The sequence below is a fragment of the Telmatherina bonti genome (assembly GCF_933228915.1).
Source record: "Telmatherina bonti genome assembly, chromosome: 1".
Classification (NCBI taxonomy): Eukaryota; Metazoa; Chordata; class Actinopteri; order Atheriniformes; family Telmatherinidae; genus Telmatherina; species Telmatherina bonti.
The window spans coordinates 36,551,419-36,571,803 of record NC_136619.1 but is presented as its reverse complement, the minus strand read 5'-3'; the positions used below and the strand labels follow the sequence as shown (position 1 = coordinate 36,571,803).

At 37.4% G+C, this 20,385-nt stretch overlaps 1 protein-coding gene across 1 annotated transcript in view; it reads right to left on the bottom strand.

The window, feature by feature from the left end:
- Positions 1 to 13,141: 13,141 nt before the first annotated feature.
- kcnq1.1 (potassium voltage-gated channel, KQT-like subfamily, member 1.1) overlaps positions 13,142 to 20,385 on the bottom strand; it is a gene marked incomplete at both ends in the record, with an annotated part of 56,240 nt that continues 48,996 nt past the window's right edge. Inside the window, 6 exons of the mRNA XM_079244788.1 lie at positions 13,142 to 13,408; positions 14,009 to 14,070; positions 14,182 to 14,228; positions 14,690 to 14,784; positions 15,960 to 16,035; positions 19,707 to 19,836. Coding sequence (XP_079100914.1) covers positions 13,142 to 13,408; positions 14,009 to 14,070; positions 14,182 to 14,228; positions 14,690 to 14,784; positions 15,960 to 16,035; positions 19,707 to 19,836 — 677 coding nt within the window. The remainder of the gene's footprint in view (positions 13,409 to 14,008; positions 14,071 to 14,181; positions 14,229 to 14,689; positions 14,785 to 15,959; positions 16,036 to 19,706; positions 19,837 to 20,385) is intronic.

The window sequence follows — 20,385 nt, the reverse complement described above, 5'->3', positions numbered from 1 at the left end:
CTATTAGTTTAACTCAGTCATCACACCACAAAGAAAGCTTTCTTTGTGGCTCAACAAGCCAAAGTATGAATTTTATACAAATTAATTCATGTTTCCTCAAATGTTTTAACTACAGTGATGTTATATTAATAGGATTTTTTGAGCAATAAGCAAAACTATAAATAAGAAGTCAAAGTACAGGAAAAAGAGGGTTTCTTGAAAAATACGTGTCAATTCTTGAGGTAAACAGGGACAGCTTTTGGTTGCTGGTTTTACTGTCATGCCACCACAAAGAAGTCTGGTTTGTGCCTGCCTGGTTGCTAAGCAGCAGCTGTTCCAGACCAAGTTAGAGGACTGCACTGGATGAGTGGGAGTAAAGGTCTGTATGATTGAGTTTAAATAGCTGGGGGTAGACCCAGAAGTCACTCTGTCGCCAGCATTAGCAACCCGAATTTGATCTGGGCAACCATGAGTAGCCAGTGGAGTTCCAATAAGTGGCGGAATGATGTGTCCTTTTTGGTTGATTGAACACCAGACAAGCTGCTGCTTCCAAGACCATCTGTAAGATGTTATACACATACACACACACACACACACACACACACACACACACACGCACAACTCTTAAATAGTCTACTCATACTTTCCCTGAATATTTCCATCTTATGCTGCTTCATACTTCTGTTCCATTACACGTCAAGTAGCTTTAGAAAGAATAATTTAACTTCTTAAATACCCACATTTTCATCCTTGCACATTTTGCATACCCAACTTAGAAGTTGAATTGTAAATAAATTACATACACAATGCATGTATGACATGTAGACCATTTCCATAGTGGCAAAAGCTTAACAATGGTTATTCTGATGCACACTGCTGTGTCAATTGGAAATACGTATAACAGCATGCTGGCAACCAGATGGGTTTTAAGAGGTGAAACTCATTGTTTTATTGATTCATAGTTATAAAAAATCATGTTAAGAAATATAGTACATTTTTAAAGGAAATAAGTGGTTTTTCAATGATTCATGGGTTTTAATCGTTCAGCAGAAAGCTGTGTGTGCTCACGTTTCAAATGTCTGAGTTTTTTCTCATTTGTCACATGGTTTAGTTTAGGTAAGTGTTAAAATTAAAGCCCTCTAAACCTCTAAAGTTGAAGATTAGCCAATAAAAAAGTCAAAGGAAGAACCAATGATTTTGTCTCAGAGTTTTCTTTTCTTTGCCTCTTTCAGTTAATCACAGCACAAGCTCTTAGATTAGACTAGCATGAATGAATTGTAAAACTGCATCGGAGATGGTTTGATATGTTTAATCTACAGTAACTACCACAGTAGAACGTTATGTACACGTACAATTCATTTCTGATGGTCTGATGTCATACCTATATTCATAAGTGAGGGTGATTTTGCAGGAGTGAACGCTGATTTACTCTCTCAAAGTTAAGATTCTGTAGAGTCCACTTCCAAAGCCGTTTATTTCCAAGCATCTTTGGGTGTGTCTTGTAAGCTTGGCATAACATGCTAATGGGATTTTTGCCCATTCCTTAAGGCTGAGCTGCTTCAGCTATCCTGCAGTCTGGATGGGCTCATCTGGTGTTCAGTCTTTTAAGTCATACTACAGATTCTTAGTCAATCTGAGATCATCGACAGACACGTAAACATGCCTCTTTAAAGCAGTTCATCCATGCTTTCGCAATGTGCTTAAAGTCATTGTCATTCTAAAAGTTGAACCTCCATCCCAGTCTCAGCTAATTCACTGCAGATTGAAATCCTTGAGATAGTTTGAGGTGTTGAGTTTGCAAAACACAGTAATTTTCCTTGATGGATGAAGTTCAGTTTTAGCCTTATCAGACTGAACTTCCAAAGTGAATGTTTTATACCCAATCAAGTTTCTGATGTGCAGCCATTTCACATGATTAGCATAAACATGTTCTTCCAGCTATTTCCTTTCAGCATCACTGGCTTTTCCAGCCTTGTGTTGGCTCTGTCTAGACTTTTTGAAGAAGTATTGCTGCCGTTAAATTCAAGATGAGCTCATATTTTCTATAAAAGGTTGATATGTCTCTGTTTAAACATTTGATCTTTTCTATGGTGTACTGTGAATAAAATGATGGTTTATGAGATTTACACTTTATTGCATTCTGTTTCTTTTAACATTGTGTCCAAATTTCTTTTAGAAATGGGATTTTATGTAATCAGAACTTTAAAATTTTGCCCTTGAGAGCTCCTTTGTTTTCATTGTTGGTAGGGTCCTTGCTAAGTGACTTTACTGACTTTATGCATGCCCTGAGGGACATTATAATGTTCTGTTTTTCTTCCTTTAAATTAGATGCAACAATCAGTCATTTACGTTTATCTTAGTGATATATGCTGGCAGTATTGACCTGTATCTTTGTCTTGCGGTGAACCTGAGGAAGCTTCTTTGTAACAACACTTGGTTTCTCACTGCGTTGTGTGGAAGATGTGAAAAATTGTCTGTTGTGTTCAGGAGCTTGGGCACCATTATTCTCTGTACTATCAGCTTGGAGTCTGTTTGATTAGTTTGTTCAGTAAGTCTGGCTCCGATGCTGCTGTCCCAACAGAGGACTGCAAAGCAGATTGAACTTTTCTTCGCGATACTTACTGAAGATAATCCACATTTTTCCACATCAAGTCCATTCTGTCCCTTTTTAAAGATGGCCTCAGGTATTTGTGATCCTCGACCGCTTCCACCTCGACTCCCAGAATGTAAACAATGCTTTGCTTACTCCTGCTTCTCCTAAAATCCATCATGTGCAATGTTTAAAATGAGACAACTGGTTCCACACCGTCCCATAAGGTGACCAGTTCTACGCAATAAACATCTTGTCCATCACTAGTAAAACCACAAGTGCAGAGTCATCAACCCAAAGGCACAAGTCTGATCATGTCCCAAACAGGTTACTGGAAGACAAGTTGTTTTGTTGCACAAAAGACTTTTATTTACTATATCACGTAAAACTTAACAGTGATGAATATTTATGTCATCCTCCTCCCAAATCCACCCTCTCAAGATAAACAATTTCTTTATTCTACTTGACAATGTCCCTGTTACACCGTCTCCCCAGGTTAATAGTCTTCATCAGCACTATCATTCCAGCCATTTCTAAACAACATCACTTGCTTGAAATTTCACCTGTGTGCCATCTTCATCTCTTTCATTCAGCAGAACCACTGTTCTGGACCTTACTCTGGTAACATTCAGTCTTGGTTACTGCAACTCTCCTCCTTTTAACTAAATCAACAAGTCTCCCCACAAACTGCAACTGGCTCAAAATTATGCCACTCAAATGACTTCTCTCAGTGAGTTACACTCGTCCTGCAACAACTTCACTGTCCTCCAGCTAAATCCCATATCACTGATGACATCATACTTCTCATCTTAACAACCTCACCCCTCCGTATCTCACTGAGCTCCTCTAGATTAACATACCCAGCACCTCTCAAATCCCCACGCGCCCACCTGCTCACAAATCCACCATGAGAGCCATAAGATCACAAGAAGATTTCTGTCATTTTTTTCTGTAAAACTGCCCAGAAAAGAAATCAGTTTGCACAACAGTGCAGTCATGAACATCACATACATGTACTTCTCCCACACAGTACAAGGAATTCACTTCTCTCAACAAATAAGTCAATAAATCAATAAAACCTTGAAGGAAAATATGACCATTAACATATTTGGATGGGATCTGTATCAAAGAAAAAACATCTTTTTTAGCCTTTATATTATTATATCAAACACTTCTGTAGCCAAATAATGACTTTGAATATCTTGTAATAAATTATGTATTTCAGGTTATAAATCTGAATAAGCTCACCTGCCTCACCTGTCTAAATAACAAATCAGATGGAAACATTTTTTTATTTAGTGACTGTTAATATCAGCATTATGAATGACTATACAGCACTTTAGAAATGATCTCTTTGTGGCTTAAACATTTATGTTGACTCTAAAAAAAAGACACAACCACCATTAGCATTGCTCCCTGCCACTGGAAAGCATCAGCCATAAGAGCTAGCTTTTTCATCAGTGCATCAACATTTCCACACTGCATCTGGAAATAATACAAACATTCCTGAGTACTTCAGTGTAAAAAGTAGCTTGACTAAGCTAAGGAACACTTTAAGGATCAAGCCTGTGTTCAGGTTGGCTGCTGGAGGAAAAGTCAAGGCAAAACATTATTCTTCAGGTTTAAAAACGTATTTTTATCATGCAGAATATTGTTTGGCTGAGGTTCAGTCGAGTGTATGTGGTCCCTCCAGTAAATAAAGAGCAGAAGTTTTGGTGAAGACTTACTGAAGGAGCCAATAATACCAGGTGCAAAACACACTGACACATAGGTGAATATATTGATCATCAAAACATATATAAACAAACAATAAAGACATTCAAAGAAGATATATGAGGTTCACCTATTCACCTGCAAGGCTTTTGGGTGATTTTAAAGTAAGCTGTGGTATGCAAATTTAGGGAAATATAGCCTGTAAACTGTTTTATTTTGAATAGGAAAATATAAGAATGCAGAGAGAAGCACACATTTCTGATTTTTTTCATAAAGAGGAAGGATACACGTCAGGTCGAGGCAGACTTAACCCCAAGTTTCAGCAGCTGACAGCTTCCAAAGGAGAGTTAGACACACAAGTCATTGTGGTCAGACACAAGAATCAGGTCTATACCACCAGATAGTAAACCAGAACTGCTTCAGAACACATTGATCCTCCTACTACTGCATAAAGTGCGACATACTGCACCCCAAAACACCCAACTTTACTTCCTACGGACCTTTTTCAACTTGTTGCAAAAAAATTTTTTTTTATTTCTCGGCTCTTTAATGTGACCCAAGTTATCACTGCAGTGTGATTCTGTTAGAGAGAACATAATTGCCTTTCTATTGAACAGAGGATTGGGTTATACTGCGGGCTGAGCTGTACAGCAGGAAACCAAAAGGTGTGAGAGAGAGCAGTCGCTTGTAGTGCTCATGTGCTGACCCCCTTCTAAGTTACACAGTCACGCCAACTCTGGTCAGTTTGTCAGGTAAACATTTATCCAGGCAGCTGTGAAGGCATTCATATGTATTTTCTGGAGGTTGACACATAACAGGACAAGTTGAATTGTGTTAAAATCACTTCAGAAATCAAAGAACATGATCCTCCCAGTGCTGCCTGATTTGTTCAGATGAGAGTGGTTTCGCTGAAGCAGATGGATGATGACATCTTCAGCCCCAATCCTATTGCAATAAGCTTTCTTATTAAGACGAGTCAAAACCAGTTTCTCCAGGATTTTCATGATGTAAGATGCAAGTATGGAGGTAACTGGTCTGCTGTCATTTGATAGGAGGATATCTTTTAGGTATGGAGGCATGATGTTTCCTACAGAAGAATAAAAGGAATAAAGTCTTGTTCTTGTTCATTAAAAAGGGAAAAGGATAATGATGATGATGATGAAATTTGTAGGGGCTCCAAAACAGTGCTGATATTTAAATAAAGAAATGAATGAATGAATGAATGAATAAATAAATAAATAAATAAATAAATAAATGAATAATTAAATAAATCCATAAATAAATGAATGAATGAATGAATGAATGAATGAATGTTTGGAAAAATAATGGACAAAAACAAGATTTTAATTATGCAAATAAATAAAAACTACCTAGAAGGAATAAATATTTCTCACATTTTTCTTGCTTTTACTACAACTGTATTTGAACACTGTCTCCAATACTCGCAATGAGAAGATGCTTTTGTGTCCAGCCAGTGCATCACCAGTCCTCCCAGTTAGAAGAAATCACCATTGTCATGGTAATTCTAAAATGACCTCTTCTTTTCAGGACAACCATTTGGGCTCATAGAAGCAGAGTCTTTCAAGGTTTGAAGTTCTTCATCACATAATGAATGACTTTGCGCCAGACAGCTGCAGCCAATCAGAAGCCTCTGCTCATTGTGTACAAACAAAACACGGTGCGTGCGCCTTGCTGCCTTTAAATGGTCCTGCAGCACCATGGTGACCAGACCAGACCAGAGGGAGACGACAGCAGCACTTCTTCTGGAAGATGAGTGTCCTCAGAGGCAGGCAGTCTGTTTGCAGGAGGCTCTTCGGCCCGGTGGACCACGACGAGCTGCAGCGGGACTTGGAGCTGAAGCTGTGGGAAATGACCGAGCAGGACAGCCGAAGATGGAACTTTAACTTCCAGTGTGAGACGCCGCTTCCAGGCCGGTTTGAGTGGGAGGAGATGTCCGCAGACTGCGCTGCAGCTTTTTACGTGGAACCTGCACAGATGAAGGACGCAGTTAGTTCTCCCAGATCTCAGGATGACAGAAAGCTGAGCAGCTGTGAGGAAGGCTCTGGAACCGACCAGGAGAACTGCTCCAGGATCTCCAACACACCCAAGAGTCCCGTTCGGTGGAAGAGGTCCCTTTCCAAACCCGCATCTGAGCCCGGAGCCAACGCACTGATCACAGGTAAACCATCTGACAGCTTGGTGGTCCCGCGTGGGGCTTAAAGAGTAACCTGAGAATACTCTGTGAGTGAAAACTTATTTCTTTTTTTCTTTTTTCTTGACAGATTATTTCGCAAAGAGAAGGAGGACGGCAGAAACTAAGAACACCCAGAATCCTTTTCACTGCAGCTCCAGCGAAGCAGCTCAGTGCAGGAACAGAAAGATGAGCATGCTTCTGCAGAGAGACTATTTCACACACCACCTATACTGAAACATATTTTTTCAGCTTTGCTATTCTGTGCTTGAAATGAAATTCAACTACTTTCCTGGGATATTTATCTTATTTATTTATTGAGACATTAATTTATAGTCTGTTCAGTTATCTTCACTCCTATTTATTAACATGTTAGTTTGTTTTCTGACTTGATGGCTTTGTTGTCATATGAGCAAAATGATTTAATATACTGCCGTTTGTCCATACTGCATTTCTGTAATACAGCATTCTGTTTCTATTTTTTCCTGCTTTTTTAAATGTGACATTCTTGAATAAAATGAAAACGCCTGTAACCATGGTATGTCATTGCAAATTTACTACAGCAGACAGTGTCCACGGACACATCATAATAATGCATATATCAAATTTATTTGTCGAATAACAAAACATCTGGTACATTAAACGCTTTTAAGTAAAGTAATCAGAGGACTTTAATGAATACATTTAGAGAAAACATTCAGAAATTTACACAATGTCCCAGTCAGTATTCAGTAAATGTATTAGAACATGTTTGCACATATTGTGCAGCAGGACATCTTGCATGCATATTTTTCCTAAAAACACAGAAATAAAACATTTCAGACTCAGTTGTCTGTGACCTTTATGGGCTAAAAACTTAAGCAATCCTTATTAAAACAGGAGTATTTGAGTGAATGAAAGGAAGAATGTGATGTAATGTGTTGATTAATTCATCATGAGTCATCATAAGTCATGGATTAGTTAAAAAAAATAACAAAGATACCAAATGGTTTTTATGTTTACAATAATATTCTGCCAAATATGTTTTTGCCTTGTCAACTCGGAGACTGTCTGTGTTCAAATTTCCATCTTTTTGTGGTTCAAAAGCACAAAACCACCTTTCTTCTCCTCCAAGAGTCAGACATCCTTTTAGGAAAGCAAAGAGTTTTACTTCTTTGGCATAAAAACTGAGATCTGCAGCGGCACCCCTGGGTGATTTTTGCACATTATTGTCATTCACTAAGACTGCACGCTTCTGAAAATGTATTTCCGTGTGTCAGCTACAGATGAGTGGGTTAATAAGTGTCTCTCTGAAGTCACGGAAAACTCAATTGCAGCTGAAAGTTTAGCGACCAAAAGAGGAAATTTATTTGAGAGTAATTGCATTTTCTGGGTTGCATTATGAGATATTTCATAATCGCAGTCATAAGGAATGTGCCACCAGGCTTAAAATTATATCCATTAACATGAACTGTAATTTTCAAATTAGTCTATTAGAGAGGCCAAATACTGCATAAGTGTATTCAGTCCCACTGCGTCGGGGTTTCAGCTCGAAAGCGAACATCTGGTCAGTGAACAGAACAATGGTCACAAAGCAGAGTGTGCCGTCTATTTCACCTGCAAATCAGCCTTTAGAGCTCCTTGATCCTCCCTCCCCCTCCAACCCCCCCTCCAAGGACTTTCCTCTGCTTTTCTTCTTCCTTTGTTCCTTTGTAAACCCAAATCAGTGACATGTGCCCAAACCAATCCCACTGATGCTTCTTCTTACTCTGACATGTTTCCTGTAGATGACTGAGCTCACACTGAAGCACAAGAGGAAAATAAAGAACAATCAGATTTTGACTGTTTTAATGACTAATTCAGTGCATGCTTTCTGAAGTGGGAATAAATTATTCTACACTTTTTGCTCTGCTGGGTTTATTTTTAGATTATAACAGAGAAAACAAGTTAGAGATCAAATCATCCCTTGGGCCCATGAGCTCACACAAGTTCTGAATTTCCCCACCCAGCACCATAATTAACACCCCTTGAAGATGTGCATGAAAAACTGTTCTGCACATTATCAGGGAACAAAGTTGTCTCTGATGACAACAGTGAATTTTTCACTTTATTTGACAAGAAAATGTAGTCAAATAAACCACTGTAGGTCTACAAGGAAATCTGTGTCATATGTTCAACACAAAACTCAAAACCAATTAATCTGCATGAGTGCCGTTCTAATGACTACTTAAAGAAACGCGACAGACTTTGGCAGGTTTTCTCCCTGAGGCGCCTTCTAACAATGGTTAAGATGGCATCCATCTTGCATCCTACCTGTACTCTGAGCTCTATGTAGTCAGTAAAAGTCAGTCTGACTCTTTGTTTTAGAATGGGCCATTTAAATTGGCCATTATATTGATATCCAGCTGCTGGTGTGTAGCACCAGCAGCTGGATAAGGTCAGAGAGTTGGAGTGCTACCTGAAAGTGTGTTGTCGTTGAGTTGCAAAATAAGTGTTTTTCAAAAATGGTTTCTACTTTTCTTTTGCCCTTTGAACTTAGCAATTTTAGTCAAGATTGTTTTGTTATCTGCAATGCATTTTATTGTCTAAATCCTGTTGGATGTTCTCTGTTATGTTGTATGTGTGTTTTCTCATTCTTGAGGTTTTTTTTTAGTTATGCTTATGTTTTATGAATGATGTATATGTTTTTCTTAATCTTATTGTGTTTAGGTTTTTTTTAGAATTAAATTGAAACTCATATTAATAAAAAAGCCTATGCTGCTCAAGCATGACCTTAGCTCATAAGCAGAAAGAGAGTTCGGGCTTCGGGTTGCATAAACTACTGTTATCTTCATAAATACAGAAACAAAATTTCTCAAACATACAACAAACTGTCTCTTTTTAAATACAGTTATCTAAAGAAATAAACTTCCTTCAGCATTTTTAATGTTCCTAAATCCATCAGTGGGTATAAAGAGGGTCTAATGTTGGATATTTCTGCATATCATTCCATGTACAAGTTGCAAAATAAATAAATTCAGTTTTTCACAGATCTGTTTAAACCCTGCAGATTATTGCAGTCTCTGGTACAGAAATTCTTTTTCTTTGGTTTTTAGTAGCTTCAACCAAATATGCATTTGAAATTGATCCTATGTACTGTTTCAGTGTTTATAACTCAAATAACACTAATTACACAGGGTGAAAAAAAGACCTTTAAAGCGTCCTGGCCCTTCATTGAATCAAACTCCCCTCACCCACATCCTGGTCAGCCACAAAGGCCGAACACCCTCAGCACACTTCAGGAGGGTTCAGCCTATTGTTGTTGACACTGGAGGCAGATGGTCACTTGGGCCTTTTCTCTACATGGTCACTTGTGTGAAGGAATGTCTGGACACCCCATGGATGACCAGCAGGAGAAAGGTCACCATCTGCTGCGCAAAGGTCGCCTACTTTCCATCAGCCAATCAGGAGATGACATCACCACGCCCTCTTCATATAGTGTTAGAAAACAATACAAATAACTTTAGTCCCAATGCAGAAATGCACACTTTCTAAACAGAAATCTGTTTGGTTTGGTTGGCAAAGCATTCATCTGATTTAGAAAAAGAAAACGTGAAACCATAAATTTTTCATTTAAGAGGAGATCTTCTCTCTCTGAAACAATGCGAAAAGGAAAGGAAAGGAAAAAATCCCATTAAAACTAAAATATTCAGCTCATTTGTTTTAGACCCCTTAAGGCTCCAGACAGTTGGTAATAATTACAGCAGTCCTTTATTGTTATGGAGGCATATTTCTAAACATTTACAAAATAATTGGAACAATATTGACATACTGAAAACATATTCAAGTTTAACTGCAAGGCTGCTTCGGTGAGATGAAAGCAATTAATGTCATTTAAAAATAAAAAAAAAAATAAAAAAAAAGAAACAGAATATTAAACCACAGCATGTTAATCTCAGGCAGAGCAAATGTCTGTGATAAGTGTATTGCTTAAATGTTACATAATCCTACAGGGTAAAAAGACTTTTTAATTGAATCAATTTCCATATATCATAAAATATTTGGAATCAACATATAATATGAAGAAAAACAAGAATTCAGCAAGTACACAATTTCTTACTTTATGTGCAATAAATGATAAAAGAAAAGGGAGGCTGGAGGCTATCCCAACAATCACTGGATGAGGGGCAGCAGGCTATATATATATATATATATATATATATATATATATATATATATATATATATATATATATATATATATATATATATATCATCACAAGTGATGATATATATATATACATATATATATATATATATATATATATATGTATATATATATATCATCACTTGTGACCTGCGAAATGTATGTCTACATAAGCCGGTTTTGGATATTTGTGGAGCTACGGAGCCACGGAGGAAAGACATCAAAAATGTTCTGAGATAGTTGCAGTTGTTGCTCATCAATCTGGGAACAGTTAGAAAACAATTAAATAAATGGAGTCTACCGCTCTACAGAGTGAGAGAGGCTGTGCACAAAGTGAAAAACTTTCAGGACATTTACCAGTATCCCCGGAGTGAATGTTTTGGCAAGTTCACCCCAAGGTCAGACTGTACAGTATTCAGGGAAATGCATGCACACACAAACAAAAAAAGCAAAAAAAAAATTAAATAAAAAACAACAAAAAAAAACAACATGTTTTTAAAAAGTCAACAGCTGAATCTGAAACTCAACAAGACTCCATAGGCCTTTTCAATATTTAAAAAGTTAAAGTTAAAAATAGTTCAGTCAAGAAAAGACTGAACAAGTGTGGCTTCTGCGACAACGCCCAAAGAGTCATTGTTGGACAGCGCTACATTCAGTGAAAACCAGACACAACATACAACCACAAAGACGTCATATTTAACTGTAAAACATGGTGGAAGAGGAGTAGGAATTATCTATTGTTAAGTTACTGCTAAGAAGAACAAGAATTTCAGTCATGTAAAATCTAAAAAATGGAAGAAGACACTCTTTTTTTAATACACATATTCAAGATGCTCTGTAATTTTAGATGGATATATTACCATTTTTCTTTTATAAAATATTTGTATATAAAAAGCAGACAACAATAAAGGCACATAACCAACTTAAAATAAAGGTCATTTGAAGCAGAAGAGCTATCTAGTTCTAATGGCAAACAAATGCTTGACCAAAATCTCCATTTCTGGTCTCAGATATTTTAGTTACAGAAGGATTGATCTGAAGAGGGCAAACGTTCTTAATGTAACATTGTTTTCATTTATGTTTGTGCAATTCCTGAGTTAAAAAAAAAAAAGAAAAGAAAGCAGTGTCATGCTTAACTCTTAACATCCAAAGATTTAGCCATCAGGTAACTTTTACCAAGGTTTCAGTCCTTAAGTAGCCGTTCGGCCTCCAGCTTGTTAGGAAAGACCAGGGGATGCAGATGTCAAAGGTTTCCAAATTCCTATCCAACCTTCCCGCGTTAACAATCAATGGTTTCTCTTAGCTTCTGCTAGGTACTGGGAAAGCTCAAAGAGTTGCTGGTAGCAGGGCAGGGGAAGACTAAAAAACAGATAGCAATATTTTTTCAGGAAACTAAAAGAAGAAAACTTTACCTGCATCTGAAACAGAACAAATAAACTGAAAAGTTTTAGACAACAATGAGCTAAGGTATGTTTGTTAAACAGACGGTGAACGATTTCATGAAAGAACACCTCCCCATCTGTTTAACACGGGGGGATCAATCATGCTTTCGGCTTGTGCTGAAGCCAGTGGCATGCGAAATATTTCCATTGATGAAAGAGTAAATCCAAATAAATACCCAAAAAAAAGATCACAGTGTGTTAAAAAGCAGAAGATTAAGAGAGGATAGCCTTTTATAGTGAAATATTGATCCTGAAAAACCACACAGAGCCGCAAGCTGAAGGTTTTAACTCGATCCTCACGGTACCCCCAAGTTAACTTTGACAACCTGTGGATAGGACTCAGAGGAGCAGTGCATGCAAGATGGCATTGAATTTCAGAGTAGCAGCAGCATTTTAGAGGAAGCAAAGGTTGTGATTGTATGGGTGGAAAAATCCTCCAAATGTGAACCCAAAGACACTTTGCTGACTACACAAAGTGTTTACAAGCTGTGATACTTGTCAGAGGGCTGCTACTAAGGACTGACCATGCAAACTTTTTCCTTTGGGCATTTTTGCTTTCATGCTATTTTGAAACCATAAAAACTGGAAATACAAGAAGTAAGCCAGCTTAAGTTGTAAAAGAAACACCATATGTGACTATTCCTTTGGGAAATCAGTGTTTTTTCTTTTTTTAATGCTCTTGGTCATTCACAGTAACATACATTTTGACCACATTGTACCAAAACTGTTTGCATGTCATGCATAGGACACAGAATCATGGCACAGTTTTTGGTTGATATGCTTTCGGCACCAGCAACTAAATCATAAAAGAAAAGCATAAAAAAAAAACCAAAAAAACAACAAAACCAAAACAATCCAACTTGTCAGGCATTTTGCATTGTTGACCTGTTTTTCTTATGTATTGTGTCTCCAACATATCCTATAATGTGATGAGGTATTCCATCTAAATGCCAGTGTTCAGCAAAACTGCTTCGACTGGATGTGCTCATCATACACAGATGAGCATATCTTATGACATAACACAGATAAAAGCTAAACTTTGAGGCTGTTTTGTTTTAGGTTTCAGCAGCTCTCATCTTGACCGGCGGTGGGGATCAGGGGGTTGTTTGGGCAGAGCATGGAGCTGGCGTTGGTTGAGGAGAAGGACGAAGGGGATGAGGACAACTGGTCATAGCTTGGCAGACTGTCTTGGCAGGGGAGGACATTGCACGTCCGTCGAAGTCGCGGCCTCAGCCTAGATTTACCTTCGCCAACACCAACTTCCATCTGGTCCAGCAGGAGGGTAAGAGACTCTGTGATGTGGGTCAGAGTCTGGTCCAAGTGTGTTATCTATGCAAATTTAATCAGAAACTGATCAATTAATCTATTTTTTTTCAATGTAAAATGCTTTTGAATCATTAGATCTACAGCAAATTTACCTTCACAGTTATTTTATTTCCAAGAAAATAGTAACCTAACTTATTTCCCAACATGATATGAACTGTGTTTGATAATTTCATACCAGCAAGTCTGCGTGTGTAAACACTTGGGGAAGGAATTACAGTTCCTCTATTTGTTTTGACAGCTCTTAAAAGATAAAAGATAAGCGTTTCTCTTTGTGCGGCAGAAGCACAAGCTTTAAGTTTCTTTTGATTCAATGACAGCAGGGCCACACGTGTAAACACATTTTCCATATTTCATTGCAGTCAATAAAGACAGATAAACATCTGATGGATTTTCTACATTATTCTCAAACACATTTGACTGTGATAACTGCTCTGTCAAGATCCTCTCAAGAGAAAGTTCATAAGCTGGATTCTCAAGGCAAAAGATGAGAACAAAACTAACGTGACCTGGTTTAGATATTTTAATTTCCCTTTTTTTCCTAAGCACAACAGACAATCTGAAACACTGAAACACTGCATCTTCATGATGATACACGAATCCTACCTTTTCCTCCATCCTTTTGAGTCTTGAGCCGACAGAGTTGTTGCCTTTGTCTCTGGCTCGGTCTTCAGACAGAGACATTTGACAATTAATAATAAAGAAAGGAGGGTTAGATCTGTGGCTTGTTCCACATTTACTGTCATGTACTTTGAAATGGAAGTTTAGTTATTCATTACCTGAACCGGTCTGGAACAAAGTAATCTTCCCTAAAGACTGGTCTAGTCTGAGAGAAACAATGGGACACTCCAGTCAGAAGAATATTTACACATTCTTTCTTTCCTTTATCATTCTTCAACTTTTTTTTTTTTTTAAGTTCTTCAATAAACATTCTTCATCTATCCATTTTCTATACCCCATTTGTCCTAATTCACAGTCACCAAGAGGCTGGAGGTTGTCCCAGCAGCCTGTTGGTGTGAGGAGGGGAAGCCCTACATCCTGGATCAGTTTACCTGGTTTATAACCATGCACATACACACTCATTCCACGAAGCATTTATAATCACCAGTTAATCCAACATGCATGTTTTTGAGCTGTGGGAAGAAGTCGAAGTAACTGGGAAAACATGAAAACTCCACACGTTACACCACACACCTTCCTGCTGTGAGGTGACGCCACGCTGCCGTGCAGCCTAATGCATTACTTAGAGGATTTATTTTTATAAAGCTCATCTGAGATTAACATTACCTTCTCTGAAGCTCCTTGATTCGGACCATGAGGTTGAGGTGACCCTGGGAGTATTGCTCAATCACATCTCGCACATCGTACGGCTTGCGAGCTTGCTACAACATAAAGAAATACTTTAAATTGTTCAATAAAAACTATGCACCATTTCACTCCGACTGAAATTTATTTGTGTTCAGGAAAATAACTCTTTATCAACAGTATTAGAAAATGAATATATTATACATGGTGGGTTTACAGCCCAGGCTCAAACTATTGTACATTAGTTTTAATGGTTACTATTTTAGCTCTTTTTTTTTTTTTTTTTTTTTACCCATTATGCTCTGTAACAGTCCTTGTGGTCACAACCGACTTGCTGGGTAATTACTGGTTGGTGCACATGGCCTCTGATGACATTTATGTTACTCAGACCCCACCGGACTCTTTAAAAATTGTGTACACATAAGGCTCAACAACCCATCGGGGTTGAAAATAAACACTGAGCCGTGTTAATGAATGCTTTCAAATAAAGGACACAGTCATGTGAAGAAAAAAAACAAACAACTCAGTTATAAATTTATACATATCAGGACATAACAAACCATGTTGCCCTTAAAAAGCATAAAAACTAAATTACTACAGCTTCAGATAAACTGCAGCTCATAACATATTACTCCATGCTAATTAATTAATAACCACTCCGATAAAAAAAAACATTCAACAGTTCGAAATAAATAATTCATTTGCTGTATGTCTCTCATGATCTTGTGGAGAAATTTTGGCCTACTATTCTTTACTATGTTGTTTCACCTCTTTGAGGTTTGCAGACATTGGACTATGTGCAGCTTATTTCACGTCCCACCGCAGCATTTCGATCAGGAGGAGGTCCGGACTCTGACTGGAACACTGGAGCAGGTTATAGATTTGTTGTAGATTTTTTGATCTGCTATATCTGTCCTGCATAACCCAGTTTCAGCCAGGCTTTATCTGTCAGACAGATGGCCTCACATTTGACAAGAATGTGTTGACTCAATGACTCCAAGGAGTTGAAATGTTGTGGCTGCAAAACAAGTCCAAACAATGGCTCTATCCAACATTGTGCTCGACAGGCTGCATATATTGTTGTGCAATATAATGTGTTGTTTTACACCAAATGTGCTGTTCATCATGATCCAACTTCTCTCTAGTTTATTTATCCACTGAAATGCATGCAAAAATGCATACATTTAATATAATCTTCTGCTTGTGTTTTATCTTTATTGACCAATGTGTTGTGAGAAAATGCTGGTATTACCTGAAAATTTCTCTTGGCCACAAAATAACGCATTCTCTGGATGACACGGATGGCTTTTCGGTGGGAGTCTGTCAATCTGCGAAAGGGAGTTTCACATCATTTTTTTCACGTCAGTTTCAAATTTATTGTGAATTTGAAATTTTTTCAATAAATAATTCAGAGAAAAAGCAGACGGCTCTTTATTCTTCTCGAATGATACAGGAATAAGACTAAAACTATGACAAAAAGGATGGCAAACTTATTGTTTTGCAGGAAAACATCGAGCACATCACTAATTCATGGTTATGGTTTAATCTATCCTAAAGTATCTCCCTCATCACTCCTTTTTCTTCAGTGTTACCAAGGTGATGAAAAGTAAGAACAAAGGCAGGTGATTTTTGGGGTGTATGAAAAAGCAGGAAAAAGCCCAGAGAGGCTGTGAAGCAGTTATGCTCCATTATTAGGTTGTGGGAATTACTGAATAGCTGTTACTTAACAGGGTTCATTATGCTGAAAAAGCAGTGAATGAGAATGCAAGGTGGTAGAACAGTGAGTGCTTTGTTGAGTCGGGTTTACTGATATCCTGTACAAAAAGGGTCTGCGAGAGTCTCATTATGGACTTCACAAAGGCAGCGCAATGGGCTGATTCTTGAATTAGGCTATCATAACATTTTGTCAAATTAGCACAATGAAATGCCAATAATGAACTCTGAGCTATTATGATAATCCATTTTCCATCATAGAAAGAAAATTGGCCACTGATATAGACCCAGCAGTGAGATGAATTTACTTTAATTCAGTTATCACATTCATATATTTTATTGAAGTAGTTTTTGTAGCGACAATGTTTCCTCTGCTATTAATGAACATTGTTATTTGAATCTATTTAAGCATATAATCCTTAAAGACATAATTAGAATGGTTATAAAAAGGCTCTGTACCTTCGAAGGCTTCCATTGATTATAAAGTCTTATTTTGAATTAACAAATGGTTAGCTGATCATATAACAGTAACGTTTAGCTTCTTATTTCTTAAACCAACACATTATACCCCTTTATTTTAAAACCATCCTTGCTGCATTATCATTATTCTTTGAATCTTGACAAGTTATGCTTAAGTTTAACTTCAAGCTGAAGCTCTTATTAAACATGACGTTGTATAAATGGCAAGACTGATCTTTTAATTTAGTTAGCAGGGAAATAGGTGTGGTGCATTTCCCACATTGCTGCTCTATTCCTTTGAGTTTTCTTTCCCTCTGAGTAACACCAACCCAGGCAGCAGTAACAGTGTCCACCTTTCTCTGTGTAGAATTTAAATTGCATAGGAAATTATGCATGCACGTACAGGGCATACTGCAGATGACACGCTTTTGATCATGAGATCATTATTAGCGTGTCAGACTTCACATGGAACATCTTTCATCTTTTTCAACTTGACTGTCAGATGGGCTGAATTGAGTTGCTTGGGAAGGGATTAAAATTCGAAGGATTAGAACTTTAGCAGGATCACAAACGATATGCTTAAAGCCTTAAAGGGGATACTTGAACATTTTAAAAGTTAATGTGCCACACAGTATGCATGTATACGTGTTGTTTTATTTCTTCTTTTTTTTTCAGAATACATCTTGTTTTTTTTTATTTGTGGGCAATTAAATCATTTTACCCCCCTGCCTTACCTTGTGAAGAAGCATGAGAACGCATTCATAAGATGATCTCTCTTGGCAGGCTGCAATGAATCAGCTGTTTGGCTGGATAAGCTAAATCTAAACTTATTAGTTTTTTATACCAGCAGCTATAAACTGGCAGTTTTGCATGTGATTCCAGTCATGAATGGCTTTTTTTTTTTTTTTTTTTTTTTTTTTTTACAATAATTTTAACTGCTTAAAGGTGGAGTATTTAAGATTTTCAATATTTTCAAAATAAATTAACTAAAAAATATAACTACAATCATGATTAGATAGTTTTTTTTTTAAACATGTAGGTTCCTGTCTGTCCATATTTGATGTGTTATTAAATTACAAGTTTAATTCATGACAAAGACCCTTCTTAAATGTTTGCCTACCAGTAAAAAAAATACTTTTTGTTATTTGTCCTTAACTAAACTTGTAATTTAATGAAGCATCAAATATGGACAGACTGGAACCTACATGTTCAAAAAACTATCTAATTATGACTGTAGTTATTTTATTAGTTAATTTATTTAGAAAATATTGAAAATCTTACATACTCCACCTTTAAGGACAGATGCTTCATTCAAACACATACTTAATGTGTTTTTAAAGTTCCTGTCCTTTTAACAGTTTTTACATTTAGACTACATGGTTCTGTGTTAAACCAACTGAGGCTTCAGGTTATACGCAGCATAGTTGACACAGAAAAGCTTTGTCATTTAATGTTATTAAAAAACATAAGAGAAGAAATCATCTCAACATTTCCCAGAGGACCCTAGCATCTCGGCCTCTTGTATTTTATGCCGCATTATGATGTTCTTTTTTTTTCCTTTAATGATCCTTTTACAGAAGGAAGTCTACCCAGAAAGTCTGAATGAAATAAATAACTAAATAAATAAACAAGACAAAAATATTGGTGTCACAAGGGACTAAAAGACTGAAACTATTGTCTCCAAAGTGTAATAATGCAGCTCCCAACTTTGACTCAAAATTGGCTTTGAGGGTTGAAAGCCCTTTAAATCAAACGAATACCACCTTGCTGAGCTGAAAATGCAAGTTCACAAAGTCTTCACTGTGGCTGAAACTGCAACATGAGAAAACGTGACATGGTGTCCAGTGTGTCCAACATCTTTCCTGGTAGTTATTAATGTTTTATATCACAACATTTTCCTGCCAATCTTTGACAGTTCATAAGCTTGCATGTATTATCAGCCCACGGGACAACACTTTTCTTTTTTTTTTTAAAAATACTTTGAGTAATGAAGAAGCATCACACGACCGTCTCAGTAATCGCCCAATCACAGCAGCCATCAAGATATTGTCTTTTAATTCCTTCACTGTAGTCAATTATTGTATAACCTCTGTCTCTATCAAATGCATTTAATCAAGTTTGTTTCCCCTTTCAGTGAATTACTCAAACAACTTTTTCTGCTATCTTTCATTACCTTCTGCTACTAGTCAAAATGTGAGGCTGAATATTAAATATTACTTGTCCCTCTGCTACCTTGTCAGTTTCAGTTTTCTTTTACTGACTTGCATCACCAAAGACCACCTGGTATAAAAATGAAGGTTTCTCAAGGTTTTTGTTTTAACACTCGATTCCTTCGCCATGTTAAGACAAACCGTACCGTCTAATGGTCCAATTTAGCAAGGGATTTGAAGTGGTGTTGCTCAATGAGAACAGCTGGTTGCGTTATTTGGAGTCAGTAGAGCACAGAGTTATCTTTGCCAATAACTCTGCTGCATGCAGTTCTCAGTCTGCATCATTACACCACCGTTTAGGGAGCAAGTCCCACGGGTCAAAACAGTTGCTCCATTTGTTTCACTTACTGTGTTCTTGCATTACACTGCAGTTACTTAACAGTCATTTCCTCATATTAGTCTTAGTCTCTATCTGCAAGTGCCTCAGCAAGCACAAGTGATTCTCCCTAATAGAGAATCATGAGCCCTCTGGGTTTGGCATATTACAAAGGTTAATTACAAAAAGGGAGAAAAAAAAATACATGCAGACTTGCCCTCACTTGCTCATTAAAATTCATTCACACATAAACAGCGTTAGCTGTGTAACGCAATATCATTGCAATGCAATGTTGACTCACTGTGATACTGAGCTAGCAGGAGGCAGTTCACCCTCTCGCTCTGATTCCAGCTCCAAGTCATCTGCAAAGCTGAAGTTCCTCTGCAGGGAGGTGGGGGAGTGGACATCCAAAAGGCCGGGGTTTCTTTTCACTGCACAGGCAGACACCTATCAACACACTCATTTAACTTTAATTATCAACATGGTAGCATGTTCTGCATTTAGCTTGGTTTAACTTTTTACTCAGATCAGCAGGTTTACTTTGCACTTTTCAAATTCTCCCTCTGATCTCTCACTGCAGTGCCACGGTGTGTTTTGCAATGCAATAAATGAGAAAGATTAGCTTGTATTTTGCAAACACTGCAGAGCAAAAGTCACACAAACCAAAATCTCAAATGATTTGGAGGAGGCCCGCTCACCGTAGGAAGAGCGTGACCACGGGACCCTAATATGCTTGTGCTGCACAGAGCTCCACTTTGCATTATTCCAGAGCTGAACAGTTATTTGCTCAAAACAGGGGAGAAAACATATCTACTCTAAAAGATGTCTAAATATATTCCAAATTCTCTACTTTAACTTTGGACAAAGAGGCAGCGTAGGTGGTTCTTTCAAGTATAACTACAAATATCAAGTTCAAACACAAGGATAAAATTTTTATATAAATCTATATCTATATCTATCTATCTATCTATCTATATATA